General features: G+C 36.6%; 3 protein-coding genes and 1 pseudogene across 3 annotated transcripts; 1 reads left to right on the top strand and 3 right to left on the bottom strand.

Moving 5' to 3' along the window:
* Window positions 1–1,332: 1,332 nt before the first annotated feature.
* Window positions 1,333–3,035, bottom strand: LOC147507718 (uncharacterized). Its single transcript, XM_086596408.1, has 5 exons — window positions 2,979–3,035; window positions 2,841–2,900; window positions 2,691–2,759; window positions 1,569–1,789; window positions 1,333–1,480 (listed from the first exon to the last, which is right to left on the bottom strand). The coding sequence occupies exons 1-5, from the start codon at window positions 3,033–3,035 to the stop codon at window positions 1,333–1,335; spliced, it is 555 nt and encodes a 184-aa protein (XP_086452534.1).
* Window positions 3,036–3,139: 104 nt separating this feature from the next.
* LOC147507719 (uncharacterized) lies at window positions 3,140–4,737 on the bottom strand. Its single transcript, XM_086596409.1, has 5 exons — window positions 4,625–4,737; window positions 4,463–4,522; window positions 3,472–3,729; window positions 3,313–3,375; window positions 3,140–3,232 (listed from the first exon to the last, which is right to left on the bottom strand). The coding sequence occupies exons 1-5, from the start codon at window positions 4,703–4,705 to the stop codon at window positions 3,140–3,142; spliced, it is 555 nt and encodes a 184-aa protein (XP_086452535.1). The 5' UTR covers window positions 4,706–4,737.
* A 9-nt stretch (window positions 4,738–4,746) lies between these two features.
* LOC147507720 (uncharacterized) lies at window positions 4,747–13,320 on the bottom strand. Its single transcript, XM_086596412.1, has 5 exons — window positions 13,140–13,320; window positions 8,168–8,476; window positions 7,857–8,069; window positions 7,646–7,738; window positions 4,747–4,974 (listed from the first exon to the last, which is right to left on the bottom strand). Exons 2-5 carry the CDS (start codon window positions 8,468–8,470, stop codon window positions 4,747–4,749), a joined length of 837 nt encoding a protein of 278 aa, XP_086452538.1. The 5' UTR covers window positions 8,471–8,476; window positions 13,140–13,320.
* Window positions 12,987–15,273, top strand: LOC147507721 (protein NRT1/ PTR FAMILY 4.6 pseudogene; annotated as a pseudogene).
* Window positions 15,274–20,254: the final 4,981 nt, after the last annotated feature.

Consider the following 20,254-nt stretch of genomic DNA (forward strand, 5'->3'; position numbering starts at 1 on the left):
CGGCATACATAAATTCCTTACAAGAATTTATTTACTAAGAAAAAAGTCTTATATGTCGAATACGAATAAAAGTAATAACTACGTCAAGTAATAAAAGTAATCACTAGCAAAAAAGGTGATTTCAATAACATTTAACCTAAGAAAACTAATAGAATCTCCAAATCCTTGAAAGCTAGCTATCTCCGGAATCTTCTAACGAAAGTGATGATCCAAAACCTACAAAGCCAAAATGAACACCTTAAAGAGTTTGACTTTATCATTTTTCCATAATAGGTTTGATTGTCGACAAAACAAATGCATACTATTTAGCAAATAATTTCTAAAAAAAAAACAATGTAAGAAAATACTCACCATGCACCAAAAAGTCTGGCTCCCAAATGCCTTTAACCACTTCAAGTTGTACTCAATGAGAATTGTTGAATAAAGTCAAGTAGAACCGAGCGAAGGTCTCTTATTTCATCTTTGGTATATCTTTGCTATCTTCCCCAACTCTTGGATCTAAATTAGAGAAGGAAAGAAAACGTAACTAATATATTATAAGGCATTAATATTCTAATTTAATTATATGACAAAAGAAGTATATATGTGTTTACCTTATTTGTTAAAGATTGAGAAGGATCCCTAAGAAAGTGTCTCATAAACATCATAATGTAGTAGGCACATTCTACACCTCCTGGTTGTTTTGGGCACTACACAAGACAAATAATAAGATTAGTCATACTTACTTGGAAGGAAAAAGTAATAAAAATATATCTGAATTTGCCTTTGTTTACCTTGACCACTTGCCAATTTGGTCCAGCCATCATTCTTTTCCCTCCAGCATAAGTGAAAGCTCTAATAGCACTATAGAAAAAGAAATTAAATTGGGTATACACATATTCATATAAGACCTTGCTGCAAACATTTTGAGATCCAAGCTCACATTGCATTCACTCCGGTGAGGGCACACGCGATTAACACAACATATACTAAAGGAGGATGCTAGCGAGAAGCATCATGTAAGACAATACGAGTTTGAATATGTTTATAATAAAGTCGAGAACTTAAAGGGTTGGTATTTTAAAGGAAAAAGATTATAATCATACAAGAAAATACATGAAACACATAACTTACTTGTCAACAAGAACTTTTATTCTGAATATTGGAGTCGGTTCAGGAAAGAATCCAACCATAAACTTGTTGTGATGATATATCAATAACAATCAATACCCAATGCCTCCTACAATGAAATAAATAGATAATAATTAATCCATAATGTATAGGGTATAGTCATTTAAGTAATAAATATGATTAAGAGACAAACAAAAAACACTTACCCCAAATTGTAAGGAATCAATAGAATTTGATTCCTTTTACATAACCTAATCTGTGTTGCAAATGCTGAATTTTCTCCCCATCATCATTCCCATAGTTTGTGAAGTTAGAAGGATTAGCAAATGTGTATCTTTCTTGAGAACTCATGAAACTCCCATAAAGATATCTAAAAAAATTAAAAATTAAAAATGTTACGATAATTGCATCTACTAATCAAATACAAATGTTTAAAGCAGCATGCAACTTTAGCTCACTTCATGTATGTAGTCATGCAGCTGACACTTAGCCAATCCATTCTGCAAATATCCAACAAATCAGATTTTTCAATGGAAAAATGGCCTAGCTCAATCTCTTCCCCGAAAAGCTCCCTTTCTATAGGGATGACAATATTATCAGACGATTCCATCGTGTTGTCAAGCATATCGCCATATTCTCTGATACTACATTCCATCTCATCAAGTGTTTCCTCCTTTTCCTATGTGAAATAATCAAAATATTGACGGGCATAACATAGATATGGACTTATATCACTAACGCTACTAGAAAAAAAAAAAAAAAAAAAAAAAAAAAAAAAAAAAAAAAAAAAAAACTATACAAAACAAATTGAAATTGAAAACCCAAAGAAATTGAAGAGAATAAAAGGACAAGGGCACAAATTTAACTTGAATAAGCTAATTCACATGGATAGAACTTCACAACTTATTATTATAAACATCATCGCTAAATCTAGAAAGAAAAAAATCAACGCATACTTTCAAATCGATTGAAGTTTAAATAATCTAAAGTCTGCTTAAAACTAGTTGCATCTGCAAAACCATTAGGTTATGAGGATGAAACTTAAGTTAAGTTAAGATCTCAAAAAAAAAAGAAGTTTACAATGCAAAACACTAATATAATTGACACAAATGAAAATGTTAAAAGTGGTTGGAAACTTGTCAAGTATCATTCAACTTTAAAACAAAGATGGGAGTCACTGTGATTTGTTTCGAGAATAGCGGCAAGATAAAACTCAATACTACCCGGGAGGCACAACAACCCGAAGTTTATACAAAATGAAATAACTTTTTCCTCCTAGTCGTCCTAGAACCAATTTAGATTGTTCACCAAACTCTAATAATAATTACGGCACATAGTGTTTGATTACCAATGTACTAGTTTTACTTATTTACTAGATTAACCTATCTAATGCTATGAGTGCAGTGTGAACATTTCCCCGCCTTTCATTGGTACCTTCCTCTATGTGAATTTACTCTTTGTACTGGGGAATGCTAGAAATGAGATTGTTCCTAGAAAAACCAATTCTTCTTTATGCAAAAGTCTATAAATAACAATTAGTAAATATATGGGATTATGATCATATGAAATAAGCTAAATACCTGTGGAGTACTAATTTCAAAGTTAGGCAATGCCTTCTTACTTTTAGCCACAACACCAAAATCTTTTATCTGCATGAGTATAGTAATAAATCTAAGTCATATATTAAAAGTACAAAATGCATATAAAAATACAATAATGTAAACTTTGACCTGTTTGCCTTTGTTATCCTTTCTAGCCTTCTCTGATCCAAGTAAATCATGTTTTTCTTCCTACATGAATAAGGAGAAAAAAAAATTAGTATATGCATGTCAACACCAATAATCATTACTTTTTGTCTAATAGTTTACCACATTGCCGATTATCACAAATTCTTTTTGGCCGCCACACAAAACTATGCCATGCATCCTTAACAAATCTCAAGTCACCAACCGGTACTGGGAGAGGGAGGTCAGGTTTGATTACAGTGTCAATTTGTACTCGAAAATTGGCTTCTCCTAAGGGAATATCATTAATATTTTCTTGAGTCGAAAGTATTCTTGAAAATCGAGCCTTTAGCAACGATGTTGCTTTTCAAAGTCAAAGCCAAACTACACTTCACACCCTACAAAAAAAAATAGTAAATCAATATATCAATATATGTACACTAAAAGTATGAAGTGTTAAGAAGATAAAAATGTTGACCTGTTTATTTGATTTTTTATCGTTGCTAGCCTTCTCGGGTGCATCAAAATCACCATCTCCTTCCTACATAAATAAGTAGGGAAAACAACATAATCAATCAAATGAATGAACAAGTGTAAATCAACCAAATACGTCATTAATCTTTATATGATTCTTTACCACATCGCCAACTATGACAAATTCTTTTGGCCATGCCACAAAGCTGTGCCATGCATCGCTAATAACGCTCAAGTCACCACTTGGTACTGGTATTGGGAGGGGGAGATCAGGTTTCATTATTAAGTCAATCTGTACTCGTACATTGTGTTCTCCCAAAGGAATGTTGTGAACTTTTTCTTCTGGTCCAGTCTTCTTGAAAAGTAAACCTTTAGCAACAATGTTGCCTTTGGATCTCAAAGCCAGAGAACACTTAATAGCCTATAAGAAACATGGATATGAGTTAGAGCTTATGCATATATCGTGATAAGAATTATATCAATTTAAAGGATAAGTACCTTGGGTGTACTGAATTCATGATTGGTCGGAGTCTTCTTCATTTTTGGGATAGCATCTTTCACCTGCATATTTAATAAAAATAAATCAATATATGTACACTAAAAGTACTAAGTGCTAAGTGTTAAGAAGATATCGGTGAAAAACATAAAATGTTGACCTGTTTCCTTGATTTTTTATAGTTTCTAGCCTTCTCGGATGCATCAAAATCACCATCTCCTTCCTACATAAATGAGTGGGGAAAACAACATAATGAATCAAATGAATGAACAAGTGTAAATCAACCAAATACGTCATTAATCTTTCTATGATTCTTTACCACATCGCCGACTATGACAAATTCTTTTGGCCATGCCACAAAGTTGTGCCATGCATCGCTAATACGCTCAAGTCACCACTTGGTACTGGTATTGGGAGGGGAGATCGAGGGTTTCATTATTAAGTCAATCTGTACTTTCGTACATTGTGTTCTCCCAAAGGAATGTTGTGGACTTTTTCTTCCGGGTCCGGTCTTCTTGAAAAGTAAACCTTTAGCAACAATGTTGCCTTTGGATCTCAAAAGCGAGAGAACACTTAATAGCCTATAAGAAACATGGATATGAGTTAGAGCTTATGCATATATCGTGATAAGAATCATATCAATTTAAAGGATAAGTACCTTGGGTGTACTGATTTCAAGATTGGGCAACATCTTGCTAAATGTATCCCCATCTTCTACCTGTATGTTTGACAGATCTAATTAAGTCCCACAAAGAAAAAAGAAAGAAATCGAATGCGTAACACAAACAAGTCATAATCAGATGCAGAACTAAGTTGATACCTGTTGGTTTACTCTATTATCACTTCTACCACTATTAGATCCAACATTCTCAGGTGGTGGCGACTTATGCATCTCTTTCATCCTTAATGCACTTTCCTTTTCTAGAAACCTCACCCTTTTTCTTACGCTTCCATCCTTCTTGCTTTTTCTTCATGTAGTTGGGTCTCAAGCTCCTCTCTATTTCTCTTCCAAGTACGTCTAGGAAGTTTAAAGTATGTTGTTGGAGTTACAAACCTCCCCTCCCCCCTAACTCTACCACTATGCTCTGGGGTTCCTAAAGCCTGAGTAAGTATATCATTCTTTCCCTTAGTTACTAAATTCCCCTCCTTCTCCTTCAGTTTCAATTGAGCCTACATGACAGAATTATGTTAATACATTTCAATATTTTATATATAAAAGTAAAAAGAAATTAACAAAAACTTCAAGAAAACCGACAATTCTTTTCTGCAATTTCCATAGTAGCATCATTCACAAATTCACCATTCTTCTTTTGACAAGCCCTTAGCCATTTGACACTCCGATCATCATGTTCTCTTGAGGGAACCGAACTCTTCTTTCTATTAAACATAAACAAAAACTGTATTAGACTAGAGTATATTCATTGCTACAAACAAGTAACATATAATAGGACCTAGAGTATTGGACAAGAGGTGAGGTGATAAACCTTGAACCTCAGACCACCTAATCGGACATACTAGAATTGATTTGATAACCGGACACAAGAAGAAAGCCTCATGTTGATCCAAAGGTCTCTTGGATTCCTAAGCCTCATCGTTATGTTGTTCGAAAACCTCACAGCAAAGTGAATAGATTTCAAGCTCTAGCAGTAGAAGTGGAACATGATAATGCTAACACTCTTGAAGGACAAACAGAAAATCAAAGGAGCTCACAAGTTCTTTGAATGCAAGAATGCTAGGGAACTTGCTCGATGGTTCACCTTGGGGTTGTTGATGCACCTAGACATGTGGTCGATGCACCTAGTTACGTGGTTGAAGATCGAGTTCAGGTGGCTTTGCACCATAATGATCCTAGTGTGACGAAGCACCACAAGTTGTTAGTGAAATGGATAGAGAGGGAACAGATTGTTGTCTTTCTAGAGTCAATTGAAACAAATATTTTCAGCTAGATTGTTAGAGAAGAAGTTGGTCCCCTGCATCTGATGATGGTGGCACTAGCTCGGAGAGCAAAAGTGAATGAAGAAGCAGATCACATTCTCCACCTTGCGGGCTTACAAGCTGGGATGCCAAATCAAGATGCAGAGCCACCCGATCCTCATAAAGTCAGTGAATTCTTTGCATTGAAATTTGGGCGGACATGATTGATAGTGATCGACAAGAAGCAAGCACAGGTAACAAACACCTTTCTCACAAGGCAAAGAAGAATTACCTTCCCCTTGAGGTCCAAGGCTGGTGGGGAAAATATCTCACCGAGCTCGCTCAATTTACCCAATAAACTCTCTAGTTTCTAATGAAGTGCTTTTATTGGAATCTTAGAGGTATTTCAAATGAAAACCATAAATAGGTGTCTAAGCTAATAAAAGATCATGATCCGACTTCATAGGGATTCTTTGAGCCTTTAGTAGACCCTAATCAGTTTCACTTGCATTTCTTTACAAATCCGGGATCTGATGCTAGCCTTCATGTCAATCAACATCCATCTCAATTGCCAAAATATTTTTTTTTTGTGGAAGAGCAATATACCCCGCACCTAACCTCATTGTCCAATCTCCTCAAAGAAATTACGATTGGAAGTCAATGGTTGTCGATTACAATTGTTCATGCTTATTCTTTGTATCTTGGTAGAAGACAATTATGGAGAGAACTCACTCTCATTAATCGGTCCTAACTTGCCATGGCTATTGATTGGTGATTTCAATACTTACTTAAGCCCTCTTGAAAAGAGGGTGGCCTCTCGCCCTCTAACAGAGCAATGACTGAATCGGACAAGTTATAAATCACAATATGATGCTTGAGGCCCCAAACAAAGGGTATCATTTCACATGGTGCAATAGGCAACCGGGAGGCAGTGAGAACTTTGGGGTAAGCTAGGACAGAGCATTCATGAATATAGCATGGAAAATTTCCAGGTTGGTCATATAAAGTTCTTGGTAGGCTTTGCTCAGATCATTCTCCTCTAGTAGGAAGACAATTTGACTAACAGAAAATTCCTTCATCAGCTGGATGGCATTGAAAGGAGGGCTCAAGACGTTGCAGAAACTAAAAGAGTGGAAGAAAGTAGCAACTGATGTTTGTGTGCTGTGTTGGCAGGAAACTGAAACCGTAGATCATCTCTTTCATACATGTACAGTTGAGCAAACATTATGTAGTATCCGCCGAGGAAGATAGGATTCAGCAGGCCCATGGCCCATATGTGGCAAGAAGAGGTACAATGGGCTGAAAAAATTACACGAGGTAAAGGCAGCATACAAGATAGTCACAGGTTTACATGGAATGCTTTTGTATACGATTGATTGGAAAAACGAAATGACAAGATTTTTCAGAATAAGCAAGTTGGCCTTTGACCGGTTAGTAAACTCAGTGATCGGAGATGTAAGAAGAGGACTACTGGCTCTTAACATAAGAATGGAGCAAGGACCGGAAGCACATAATTTCATGGAAATGTAGGAGATAGAGGCTGGAGTAAAACAGAAAAAGTATGAGTACTGTAAGTGGATGAGAGCAGAGAAGGAGATACACAATCTGAATCTTGTGGGACTCTACAAGGAATAGAGGGAGAATGGGCAGCAGTACTACGTAATGATAGAGCAAGGAATGAGGATGGCATTAACACAAGGAGTAAGTAAGATAGCGGTACAAACAGACTCAACAAATGTTATAGCGTGGCTGAAAAAGAAAACCAAGTACCCATGGGCAGCAGAGAAGATCAGGAAAATTCAAAATATGAAGGAAGAGATGGAGCAATTCAGCATCAACCATGTATATAGAGAAAGTAAAAACCTCGCTTACCGACAAAAAAAAAAAACAAATTAATAACAGAAAATTTAGAAAACTAAATGATTACCATCTCTTCTTCGAGACCAACATAGCCTGATCTACTGAGTCGGTGGTTATACACATTCTTCTTTCTCCTCTCAGATTGCAGCTTGCTATACTCCTTTGAATTCAAAAAGACAACAATAACTAAGTATAGTAGGGGATGAACATACATAACTAACTATCACTATGCAATTTGAATTTCATTCATCCCGAGTTTAAACAATTACTATACATACCTGAAACTCATCCGTCAATCTTGACTTCACAAACTGTTCCCAGTCATTTTGACGAATAAAATCATAAATTTTTGGTGGTTTCTCCAGTAGGCTACGGTCATTTATGTAAGGAGTAACATATTTCCTAGTCAAATTGGTCTTGAAAGTCCTCCATCTTTCCCCAATGGATGATATGACTTTATCCATACAATTTGGATCAATATCAAATATTTGCTAGACATAAAAAAGCATGTAAGACATCAGCTTTAGGAAGAAGAGCAAAAAACAAATTGTTCATAATATAAAGTGCATAGAATTATACGATTACGTACCTGCATTGCTTCCCATAAATCATCTCTCAAAGGTTCTGGTAAATCATGCCAAGTTTCAAATTCACTCAATGGTACCTTGGACCTTGCCAATGCACCTTCCATACCAGCAAGTTTTCTCCGTACTACCCGATTATTTGGCCTTCCTTTTTCATCATAGGCAACTCTAATTTTATTTCCATCCCATTTCTTGTTAAGCTCAATCATTATTGTTGTTCCTCTTTTCGTGTTTCCCTTTTTCGATTTTTCAGTTGCATCGTTCCTTTTTCGGTTGTCATTTGATTGGCCATCTTCTTCTGTACCCATGATAACCTACATGGCAAAAATAAAAATGCACAACACATGTTAAATCTATGTAGAAATTTTAGGGTATGACAGATTAACGGTCAATTTTCTAATTTCGAAGAAAATGGATGATGAATCAACAATCTAAACAAAAATATAGGAAACTAATGCATCCCATAAGCATTTCCAACAGCAAAGGCAGAGACTATCTTTACCAAAAAAAAAAAACAAAGGCAGAGAAGTGCAAAATTAAAAATAAAAAACCTGCTTTAGAATTATGACCAAGCAATGACATGAAAATAACAAGATAAACAAGACAATTGAATATAAACAAAGGCCTGAAAGCTTTATTAGTTTTATTCGGATCATCTCAAGATTCTCCTAAATACGAAAATTCAAGCTACACTATTAGAACTACCATAAAAGAAAAAGAAAATAAAAGATACAATAATCAAATAAATAGAGCTGAAATGTTTCATTTATGGGCTTTTCTTTTCTTTGAAGGCTTGTGAGCAATCCAGATCCCCACAATCTTCCGTCCATACATTGATTGTTCATCGTCATTCACATCCGGAGATTCCATATCCGGAAATACTTCATTGCTAATGTTGTCTCCAATACCATCATCAATGAAGTCATCATCTTCATTCTCATTATCATGATCATAATATCTCTCGAGGAGTTGCTAGGGCAACTGACCATTTAGGATCGATCGATCCGGTACATAGAAAACTTGCTTCACTTGAGAGGCAAAGACGAAAAGAATCAGATTTGTACCCAATTCTACCAAGATCAACCAGTATAAAACCCAAGTCATCTACCTTGATGCCATTCCGATTCTCAACCCAATCACACTTGAATACTGGGAGTTTGAACTTAGTGTAATCAAGCAACCATATTTCGGTAATAACACCATAGTAGCAACTTTCTAAAAAGAGTGGATCTTTATCTCTTGCACTTGTTATCTGCATTCCACTGGCAACTAAACTCACTCCACTATTCTGATTGACTCGTGACGCATCACGATCCTTTGTGGAGAAACGGCAACCATTAATCACATAATTGTGATATTTCAATACATGTATATGAGGACCTTGAGCTATCCAACGTAAGGTTTTGAGACATTGTTACCGGGGATGCTCCTTTCATCCTAAAAACTGTGTTCTTTATAAAATTAGTTACGCTTATTAGAGTAGTAAATAAAAAATTCAAGTTGTTTAGTAACTCACCCTTTTTCTTAACCAATCACTAAAAGTGCTAATATGTGCATCATGTAACCACTTTTGGCTTTTTGATTGGCGGGGATGGTTTTGCCTTAAGTAGTTCATATGCTCCCTACAAATTATGAACACCAACTCTGGTTAGATATGACAGAAAAATTAGAAAAAAAAATTGAACTCCTCAAATGTATTTGAAATGTCATTACTCGATATAAGGTTCAACAACATTTGTATTGTGCAACACATAACCATGTGCTTCCTCTAAGGACTTCCGGTCGACAACTACCAAATCACCACCTGATGGAGGCTTTCCAGAAATAATCTCCTTGGCTGTGTTGCTTTCAACATGTGGAGTACCAACAAAGCACCCAAATCAGATAAAAACTCACTACAAAACTCAATTGCTTCTTCTGCAATATAACATTCAGCAATGCAACCTTCTGGACGATTTCGATTTCTTACATAGCCTTTTAAAACCTTCATGTACCTTAACAAAAAGAAAAGGAATATTGATGGAATTTCCTATATTTAACTTGGTATAATTTGAACTATAAATGATATTCAGCAAACTTACCTCTCAAATGGGTACATCCATCGAAAAGAAAACTGGACCACAAAGTTGGACTTCTCTCACAAGATGTACGGTTAAATGAACCATAATGTCGAAGAAAGATGGTGGAAAGTATTTCTCCAGAAGACATAATGTGATTACCAATTCTTTCTGAGTTTCACGTAATTTCTGCAAATCGACTACTTTCGCACAAATGGCATTGAAGAAGAAGCAGAATCTAATAATTACATATCTCACATGCTTTGGCAACACAGATCTTATTGCCACTGGAAGCAATTGTTGCATCAGCACATGACAATCGTGGGATTTCAGACCACCTAATTTTAAATCTTCCATTGAAACAAGTGGCCTGAAATTAGATGAGTAACCTTCAGGAACTTTTAGCTCATGCAAGGTTTTGCAAACTCGTAATTTCTCCGCTTTTGATAATGTGTAACAAGCTGGTGGCAGGTATGTTCTCAATCCTTTTCTTTCTGGTGCCAATTCCTTTCTCAAACCCATCTCCTTAAGATCACGACGAGAAGCAACCCCATCCTTCGTTTTCCCCTTAATGTTAAGCAAGGTCCCAATAATGCTATCACAAACATTTTTCTCAATATGCATGACATCCAAGTTGTGTCGGAGAAGTAAATGTCTCCAATACACAAGCCCGAAAAAATCGACCTCTTCCTCCAACAACGTGTAACATCATCATGAACAATATTTGCTCTTAACCTTTTTGACTCGTCACTTTTGCCCCAAAAGTTACAAGTGTTTTAACCTTCTTCCGTGATATCGACACCGGTGAGTGGTGTTGGTCGCGGATCGAAACTCACATTTACCATTAAACGCCTTTTTTTTTGCTTTTCGATCACGGATGCTCTTAGGAAGATATCTTACGTGAGCCATGTACACATTCTTCATGCAATGCTTCAATCTGCAAGAAGAATTGTGTGTGTTCACCACATATCGGACAAGCGTAATAGCCTTTAACACAAGCACCGGACAAATTACTAAATGCGGGGAAAATCGTTAATTGTCCATAAGAGAATAGCCTTTAGTGTAAATTTTTGTCGTTGAAAGCATCATAAATCTTAACCCCTTTCTTCCACAATTTTTCAAGTCCTCGATCAAAGGTGCTAAGTATATGTCAATGTCATTTCCAGGTTGATGTGGACCGAAATCAACATTGTCAACATCATAAACTTCCTTTTCATGCACAACCACGGAGGAAGATTATAAGTGACCAATACAACAGGCCAACAACTATATTTACTACTAAGAGAGCTATGTGGGTTGATTCCATCTGCGAAAGTGCTAAGCGAAGGTTTCTTGGTTCGCTCGAACTCGGCCACTTATCATCCACTAGCTTCCATGCGGGTGAGTCTGGCTGGGTGGCGTAGTTGCCCATCAACTTCTCTCTCATTGGCATGCCATGTTAAATTTTTATTTGTCTCTGCTTTGATTGGAACATCTTTTTGAATCTAGGGATCGGTGGAAAATACCACAAAACTTTCTTGAGCGAACCATTACTTTGCTCAATCATATTATCCTTCAACTTATATCTTGAAAGTCCCACGTGGGGCATGTCTTTCTGCCACTAAACCCCCTTCCGATATAGTATGCAATCATTGGGACACGATCTATCTTCTCATATTTCATTCCATACTTTGCCAATGTCTTTTTAACCTCACGCATATTTTTGCAAGTATATTCTCTTCGCTTGGTTGCATGTCTCTCATCATTTGTAACATCTTTGTGAAGCTTTTGTCGGACCACCCACTCTTGGCTTTCAGATTGAACAAGTTAACGATTGGCGATAACTTCGTATACTTTGAACATCCTCTATACAAAGGTTCCTCAAAGCATCTTCAAGCAACTTCTTAATCATTTTCGGGTTACCCGCGATATCGATCTCGTATGCGGCTGAACCAATTTTGTCTGTTTCAATTTGCATGATCCTCTACAGGCTCCCACTCAAAATGATGATGGGAAGGCTCATCTGTATCCATATACGAGGGAGCTGCACTTGTTGTTCTTTCCCCATGCCATGTCCATGTAGTATAACTTTGGCACATGCCATTGAAATACAAATGATTTTTAACGTCGAGTTCCATCAATTTCTTGACATTCCCGCATAGTTTGCATGGACATCGTATAGGATTTCCCTCACCAGCATGGCCCCGTGCAAACTGTAGAAAATTCTGAACCCCTACTTGGAATTCAATAGATAACTTATCCTTGGACATCCAACCCTTATCCATTTTGAAGGTGTCAAAGAGTAATCTGAATGTAAACAGTATTGTTCAGTTAACAAAGTAATCAAAAGGCATTTTTTAATCCCCCACAAATATGCCAGATATGAAATCTAACAAGAACACTACATGACCAGTCTTTATTTCTAATAAAACATTAATAATGCTAACGTATTATATGGTCGGGGTTGCTTTCGATACTAGCTATTTAATACATACGGACAAATAACGAGGTGAACAAACTAGAATTCATGCGTAACCATGTTACTTCTTCATTTTATAGCTTAACTAGGCGTACAAAAACAGGTTTTTCCTCTTTTTTAAGGTAAAACTATATATCAACATCATTGAAAGTAAAACCTATGCTATGAGAATCAAAGTTAACTTACTTGAATTAATAGATATTCGGGCATATACACGATAAAGTAACAATACTTGAATTCAATAGTGCAACATTTTAAGCGAAAGTAACAACTAAAACTATAAATGTATGGACTATTGACCAATAAAAAATGGTTGTACTATCCAAAAACAAAGGTGCATAACAGAAAACATGTTTCCTCACACTCATGTACACAAAACAAAATTGATAAAGTCATATACACATGAACAAAGGTTAACCCAAAAAGATTAAACTTAATCAGATAAAGAAGATAGAAGTGTACCAACTCTAAAAGCAACCCAAGTTGGAGCAAAGCAATCAGGACCTTCTCTTGTCCAATTCGATTCTAACAAGGACTGGGAAGTGATAAAAGATCTGCAAATAAATAAATAAAATGTTTAGCCGCTAATTCACTACTTAGGATATAACAATGGCAATAAACAAGCTGAAAAAACAAGAGTGAACCTATTTACAATTGAGAAAGCATATCAAATGGTTCTACTACCCAAATACAAAATTTCATGACGAAAACCTTGCATTCTCAACTTACGTAAAACCAAGTTGCAAGGGCAGAAGTTTACCCTGAAAGCTAAACTTATGAGGGTTGCAATTTTAACAGATTGCAATAAAGTAACATAGATTGCAAAGCTATGAATTACCAAGCAAAATGAGGTAAACTACCGATATTCCAATGAGAAGATTAATGAAAGCAAACATATTACGAAAGGGTAATCTTCTTTGCTCCCAAATAAGATGTTCATCCCCTCTCCTTTGTCGACTCTCGGTTCCGGTGTTTATCCCCTCCTACCCAGTTCATGTGGGCGTGGCCCTGCTAGAATGCCTACCATTCCACCGTATATCCTATTTCGGATCCATCGACGCCGGACCCGGTAATCACAAATTGGGTTATTCTGATGAGCGATAACATTGGTTGTATGGATTGAAGACAATAAAGGATGGGAATGGGGTTTTGAATCTCAACTGTGACAATATTGCTGTCAATACCTATCTTCCTTGCTGGCTCTACTACTTACAATAATAAGATTCCTACAGGAAGTCCTTTAACAACCATAGCCAAGGTAAGCCTCATTCAAAGCTAGTACTACATCATGTAGTAAGAGTGTAAGACTACAATACCGCCTTTTATTACTAACGTTTGAGATAAAATCGAACAAATCTTGCTCTTCTACTAAGCTCTTACGAAACTATTACCATTTTGTGCATACCATGTTGCTTAAGTTGCATCCTTCTTCAAGTTCTAATGATGCCACACTTCTTTGGAATAGGTGTTACCGCAAGCAACTTCCACAACATGCTTAAGTAGGAGTCCAAGTAATGCAATTGGAAGCATGAACACACACCTAATGTACCCAACACAGGCCACGAAGGGGAAAGAAGAAGAACGAAAGACGAAAGAAAATCTTCAAACTCACTCCCTTACCCAAGGTCTCAAGTTTTTCAAAAAAGCAGGAAAAAACAAGCCTATTTACCAGGTACTAGAATGCACTGTGGAGGATGTAGAAGAGGTTAAAGTATTGGTCAAAATTCTTCCCATCTTTGCTTGCACCATCATGTTTAACTGCTGTCTAGCCCAGCTATCCACCTTCTCTGTGGAACAAGCAGTGACAATGGACACAAAGGTTGGATCCTTGAAGGTTCCACCTGCCTCCCTTCTTGTCTTCCCTATTCTATTCATCATAATCCTCGCGCCGCTCTATGACCATCTCATCATCCCATTTGCTAGGAAAGCAACGAAAACTGAGATGGGAATATCTCACTTGCAACGAATTGGTACTGGGTTGGTACTATCTATCATTGCAATGGCAATCGCAGCTTTGGTTGAAGTCAAGCGAAAGAGGGTGGCTACTCATTCAGGTCTACTTGACTCCAATGATCCATTACCAATCACATTCTTCTAGGTGGCTTTGCAGTACTTGTTTCTTGGTTCAGCTGACTTGTTCACCTTGGCTGGGTTACTGGAATTCTTCTTCACAGAGGCACCTGCAAGAATCAGGTCTTTGGCCATGGCACTGTCATGGGCTTCATTGGCAATGGGGTACTACCTCAAGCTCAGTTCTTGTTTTGGTAGTCAAAGACATCACGAGGTACCTCCAAGAACACACCATGGCTATCCGGTAGCAACTTGAATCATTACCATCTCGGCGGTTCTCTTTGGTTAATGTGTGTCTTAAGTGGATTAAATTTCTTACACTATCTCTTCGGCAAGAAGATGGTACAGGCATAGGTCTCTAGCAAGTATGAACCAACTGGAATTATGCTTAAGATTTACCATTGGGGATGATCTCATAAGTCAAATTTCCATCTCAAATATAAGTTTTCAATTTCTGATTCAAACATTAATTTCTTGGAAGTACTTAAACCGATTACTACCATATAATGAAGATTTTTATGTTTGAAATCCATCATTGATGCTACAATAAAACTATTCTGAAAAAAAAATCAAATGTAAAACTGTTACCGAAATGACAAGTCCTACAAGTAGTTTAGAGTCAAGTTCGGGATCCGCTTCCCCACTTTGTCCGAGCCTATATATAAAAGTATAATCGAGACATTAGAGTTGTCTTGAATATCAAATGAAGGGGTCCGATACTTGCCAAAAAGAACCATAGCCTCATTGTGTGGTCGAAATCCAAGACCACATAAGAAGACTAGGGGTTGTGCAAAAGGTAGCTTTTCGACATTTAAAAGTAGTATTTGACTTTGGGTGGCGAACTCTAAATTCTCGAGGGGGACCCGACCATTTGTACATCAATGCCTCATTGCTTCCACTAGCAGCCAATGTTTCTTAATAATCATGTTATTAGATACAAAGTTAGTTTTCGATCTTATGGAGGGCAACTCGTTAACAAGCTTATCGATAGCACTATTTGTTCTAATACTACGGCCTGGATCTATTCTTAACTCCGGTGGGTGTTACGAAACTGCGAGTTCAAATACCAAGGAAAAGGCACATTTGGAATGGAAATAGAATGAATGATTCTTATTTTAAATAATGAAGACAATCCGGCCCGATGGAATAAGTTCAATTCAGTTAATCGGAAGAATCTGTTTGGTCTCATACTCTCATCGCCTATTTGTGTGCAATCACGTTACCTTAAATAATAACACTAGCTTGATATAGTAGCTTAAATAATAACACTACCTTAAATAATAACACTAGCTTAAATAATAACACTAGCTTGATACAAGAAAAAGCTCGCTATGTACAATAAGGCCTTATCTGAAAAAGATAAGAGTAATACACCTTTCAAAAGCAAATCAAGTTGAGGCAGCAGACCGATTTAACCTCCTCGGATCCAATTTGTTTTAACAAGGAATGAATAGCTGATGTAAAACTGCAAATCAGTTTATAAAGGTTAGGCACTAACTTATTTATACATGAATTTTCAAAAATCGACTAGTTTTGAACACTATATAATCTCCTAGCTTAATCTAGCTAAGATAATTTTAGTACCGAAAACCCGTAAGAGTTGTTAAACCTGGCCGAGTTGAAATGGGTAGTGGAACTTGAATTATTTCGAAGTCGATGCGAGAGGTGAAGAGGGCAAAATACACGGATAGTGGAGAGCTACGAGATAATTTGGATTAAAAAAAATACAATTGAAGAGATATATAGTGGAGATCGGCGAGATAGTTAGCGAGATAGTTGGGATTAAAAATAAACGAAACGGATAGCAAAGAGCGAGATACTTGGGATTAGAATGGCAGTTGCCATTATCATGAGTTCGTGAATGATATCGATATTCCCGATCGAGATAAAGAAAATTTGTAGAGCGGAGTTCAATTTTTTGGACTTCTTTTTTTTTAGATTTTCTGTTTTCTTTAATTTTATTCGAGATATTTGGTATATAGCTATTATATCATTTTAGTGCCGAGATATTTGGTATAATAGCTATTATATCATTTGAGTGCCGAGATATTTGGTTTAATATCAATTATATCAGTTCAATGTGAGATAAATTAAATTTCCTATTATATCAGTTTTAGAATGGTGAGATAAATGAAATTTCCTATTATATCTATTCCACAATGGTGAGATAAATGAAATTTACTATTATATCAGTTCCTATCCACCAGTGGTAAAATCCATATATTTTATCTCGGTTAAGTAAGAGGTGAGATAACAGATTTATACTCATAGTTAGTACCTAAATTACAGGACATATTATCTCATTTACAGGACATATTATCTCTCTTATCAGCAGAACCGAGATAAGGCTAATTTTAGAACCGAGATAAAAACCCTTTTTTTTAGTAGTGAAAATAAAATATAAATTGATTAACATTGTTTATTGATGATTAAAAATAAATATGCATATACGAAATTAAATTACAACAATCAATGTCGGTCACCCCTAATGCTCCATTGATGCTCGACAAGGTCGCTTTTAAGTCTATCATGCATAGTCTTTGATTGAACTCGTCGAGTCCCTTCAATGTAGTGTTTCCGAGTAGGTGGGATCTGTGGTTGCCCTTCTGGATCAGGAATGTACCTCCTCATTTCATAATTTTTATTCTTAGTTCCGATTACCATATTGTGCAATATGATACATGCTCTCATAACGCATACCATTGTCTCCACATGCCATAATTTGCAAGCTTTCTTCAAAATCCCAAATTTAGCTTGCAAAACCCCAAAAGCTCTTTCAATATCTTTTCTTGCAGCTTCTTGCATCGTTGCGAACCACTTCGTCGTTAGAGCATTAGGGTTTGAAATTGTTTGTATAAATGTCGCATAGTCAGGATAGATACCATCAGCTAAATAATAACCCATATTATAGCTATGCTGATTTACATCAAAATAAACAGGTGGAGAAGTACCATTGATCACGTGCTCAAATATCGGCGAGTTGTTCAACACGTTGATGTCATTGTGTGACCCTGGTATCTCAAAGAAATAATACCATATCCACAGGTCTTCGGTTGCAACAACTTCGAGAATAACAGATAGTTTTCCAGAACGACCACTGTAAGCACCTTGCCATCCAGTTTGACAATTATGTCATTCTCAATGCATACAATCAATGCTTCCCAACATACCCGGCCATCCATGTGTGGCAGAATGTGCAAGCAAGCGTTCTGTATCTGCAATATTTAGCCTTCGCAAGTAGACTGAACCGTACAATTTGATAATTGCATCATAGAAATGCCTCAACGCCTGGTTTCCACTTTACTCAGAAATGTATAATTGATCGTCAAGTTGATCAGACACCATGCCATAACCAAGAATACGCAAAGCTACAGCCACCTTGACCAGATGATCTATACCAGGTTTACCAGCATTGTTAACTTTAGGCTGAAAAAACTTAAAATGAGTCTGAATATCGTTGAAGATGTGAAGAAATAAAAAAAAATTCATACGAAAGCGCCGTTTGAAATCCTCTTTCGGAAAGACAGGACGATCGACGAAGTAGTTGTTCTTCAAGATTTCCAAAGTCAGAACATACTTTCTATGTTTAATTTTTTGACCCTTCTTTGAACCACCATGTGGTGCCTTCGGAGCATGGACTTGTGTTTGTGTAAGTACAGCCAAAGTGTGCTTCATAAGGGGCATGATGTTAACAAATTCTTCATCAATACTATCTACCGAGTCTTCCGTTGGAGGAGATGAAGAAGACGACGACGATGAAGATGAAGACAAAGATTGAAGGGGAAAAATCTCATACACTTCATTATCCATTTTTTCGCAATGTGTGTGTTGTTTGTTAAGGATTGATGTGAAATTGTTGAGTTGTTTGATATAAATGTTTGAGTTGAGTGTGTGTAAAATGAAGAAGGAGATGAGTATAGATATAGGATGTAGAAATCCGACCGTTTTTTGCTCGTTGGAGCACGCGACATTAGGAGTGGCGCGCGACAGTACAACTGGCGCGTAGTGGTGCTGGTCAAAGTCAAAAAAGATGTGGGGCGACATTTGCAATGGCTCGCGACAGTACCAATGTCGATTCGCATCCAAATTGCCAAATTTGCGAACAAACAAGTGATGCGACCACGAATGCGACCACCTAGAGATGGTATTTCGGGAAATTCCAACGCATTCCTTCAAATTTGAAGGATGCGACCATAAATACGTCCACCTAGAGATGGTCTAAGGCAATTGGTCGCAAGGAAGTAATATTAATCTTTTAAATGATTCACAAAAAGTGGCACATCAAGACCACAAGAGCCAGCTTCTTAAGGATCAACTAACTCCAATACTAGAATATCTGATTATCGGAATTTTTTCCAAGTCCGAACAAGTTGGAATGTATGACTGTATGATCAGTGTGTATGACCACCAAAGGAAGAAACTGGCGTTGTTTTGTGAGAAGGTCTAAAAAGACTGAGAGATTCCTCTTTCAAGCTCAAATTACTCATCCAGTTATCCCGAACTGCTATATGGATGTCCTAGCTAGTTCATTTGATTCTTCTCCAAAAAAGGTGTATTTTCTTAAACCTTCAAAACATGGAAAAAGAAAAATGGTTTAAAGAGGAAGACATAACTGCTCAAAATTCAGGTTTGGCTTGTTCCTGTAATTTGCTAGTGAGTATTGGTAAGGGAAATTTTTTGCTGAATACAAAATCATCATATATTCACTACTATTATTCTTGTTGTTAACTTGTTAAGCTAATTATTCTTTAATTTTCATTTCCTGTAGGGCAGATTGCAGAAGAATGAATAGCAAATTAATTTGGATGTGCTGCCAAGTGGAAACATCTAAAATAACAAAAACTTTTAGCTTAATAATTGTTTCTTACGAAGAATTAATAAATAATGGAGGTCCATGAGCACGATCGGTAATAGCCTAATAGGTGTTGATAAGTATATGGATAAGCATATTCCATTGTGCTGATTGTGTTGGTGGAACGGGCTCTCTTCTAAAATAATTTAAATCCCAATCTCATAATCCCAACCCTCTTCTTTGTTCCCTGTTTACTGACTTTCACATGTTACAATCTTAGACTATGAAACTATGGATTGATTTATAATAGATCAGGAGAATCAGTCAGATTATGTCAAGAATAATCCTTATTCATAGATTGATACATTGGATAAGTACATTGGAAATTAAGTAAAAACAAAATTTATTATTTTAAAGATTTGTCTCTCAAGGAAGTTCGTAAAATCCATTTATGTGTAAACACAAAACACGTTTGTCTAGTTGTGTGTTCGCAAAACAAAAACAAAAGTGATCAATAGGGCTGGAAATGGAGCGGGTTCAGGTCGGATCAGACTATATCCATGCCCAGATCCATTTTTTCAATACAAAACCAGATCCGGATCCATGACCCAAATGGATCCAAATTGGCATACCATATCCGAACCATTTCTATAAATGGGATAACCCGACCCGACCCGACCCAAATTGCGAACCACAAGTTCTCAATCACCCACAT

This window comes from Coptis chinensis, chromosome 3 (assembly GCF_015680905.1).
Source record: "Coptis chinensis isolate HL-2020 chromosome 3, ASM1568090v1, whole genome shotgun sequence".
Classification (NCBI taxonomy): Eukaryota; Viridiplantae; Streptophyta; class Magnoliopsida; order Ranunculales; family Ranunculaceae; genus Coptis; species Coptis chinensis.

Coding starts and splice junctions, on each gene's coding strand:
- LOC147507719 (XM_086596409.1), bottom strand. CDS start 4,705: ATGAAAGAGATGCATAAGTCGCCACCACCTGAGAATGTTGGATCTAAT. Junction 4,523..4,624: donor ATAATAGAGTAAACCAACAG/GTATCAACTTAG, acceptor TCAAACATACAG/GTAGAAGATGGGGATACATT. Junction 3,376..3,471: donor TTGTCATAGTTGGCGATGTG/GTAAAGAATCAT, acceptor TTATTTATGTAG/GAAGGAGATGGTGATTTTGA.
- LOC147507720 (XM_086596412.1), bottom strand. CDS start 8,470: ATGGGTACAGAAGAAGATGGCCAATCAAATGACAACCGAAAAAGGAAC. Junction 8,070..8,167: donor ATTTATGGGAAGCAATGCAG/GTACGTAATCGT, acceptor TTTTATGTCTAG/CAAATATTTGATATTGATCC. Junction 7,739..7,856: donor GATTGACGGATGAGTTTCAG/GTATGTATAGTA, acceptor TTGAATTCAAAG/GAGTATAGCAAGCTGCAATC.
- LOC147507718 (XM_086596408.1), bottom strand. CDS start 3,035: ATGCATGGCATAGTTTTGTGTGGCGGCCAAAAAGAATTTGTGATAATC. Junction 2,901..2,978: donor TTGTGATAATCGGCAATGTG/GTAAACTATTAG, acceptor TTATTCATGTAG/GAAGAAAAACATGATTTACT. Junction 1,481..1,568: donor TGCATGACTACATACATGAA/GTGAGCTAAAGT, acceptor TAATTTTTTTAG/ATATCTTTATGGGAGTTTCA.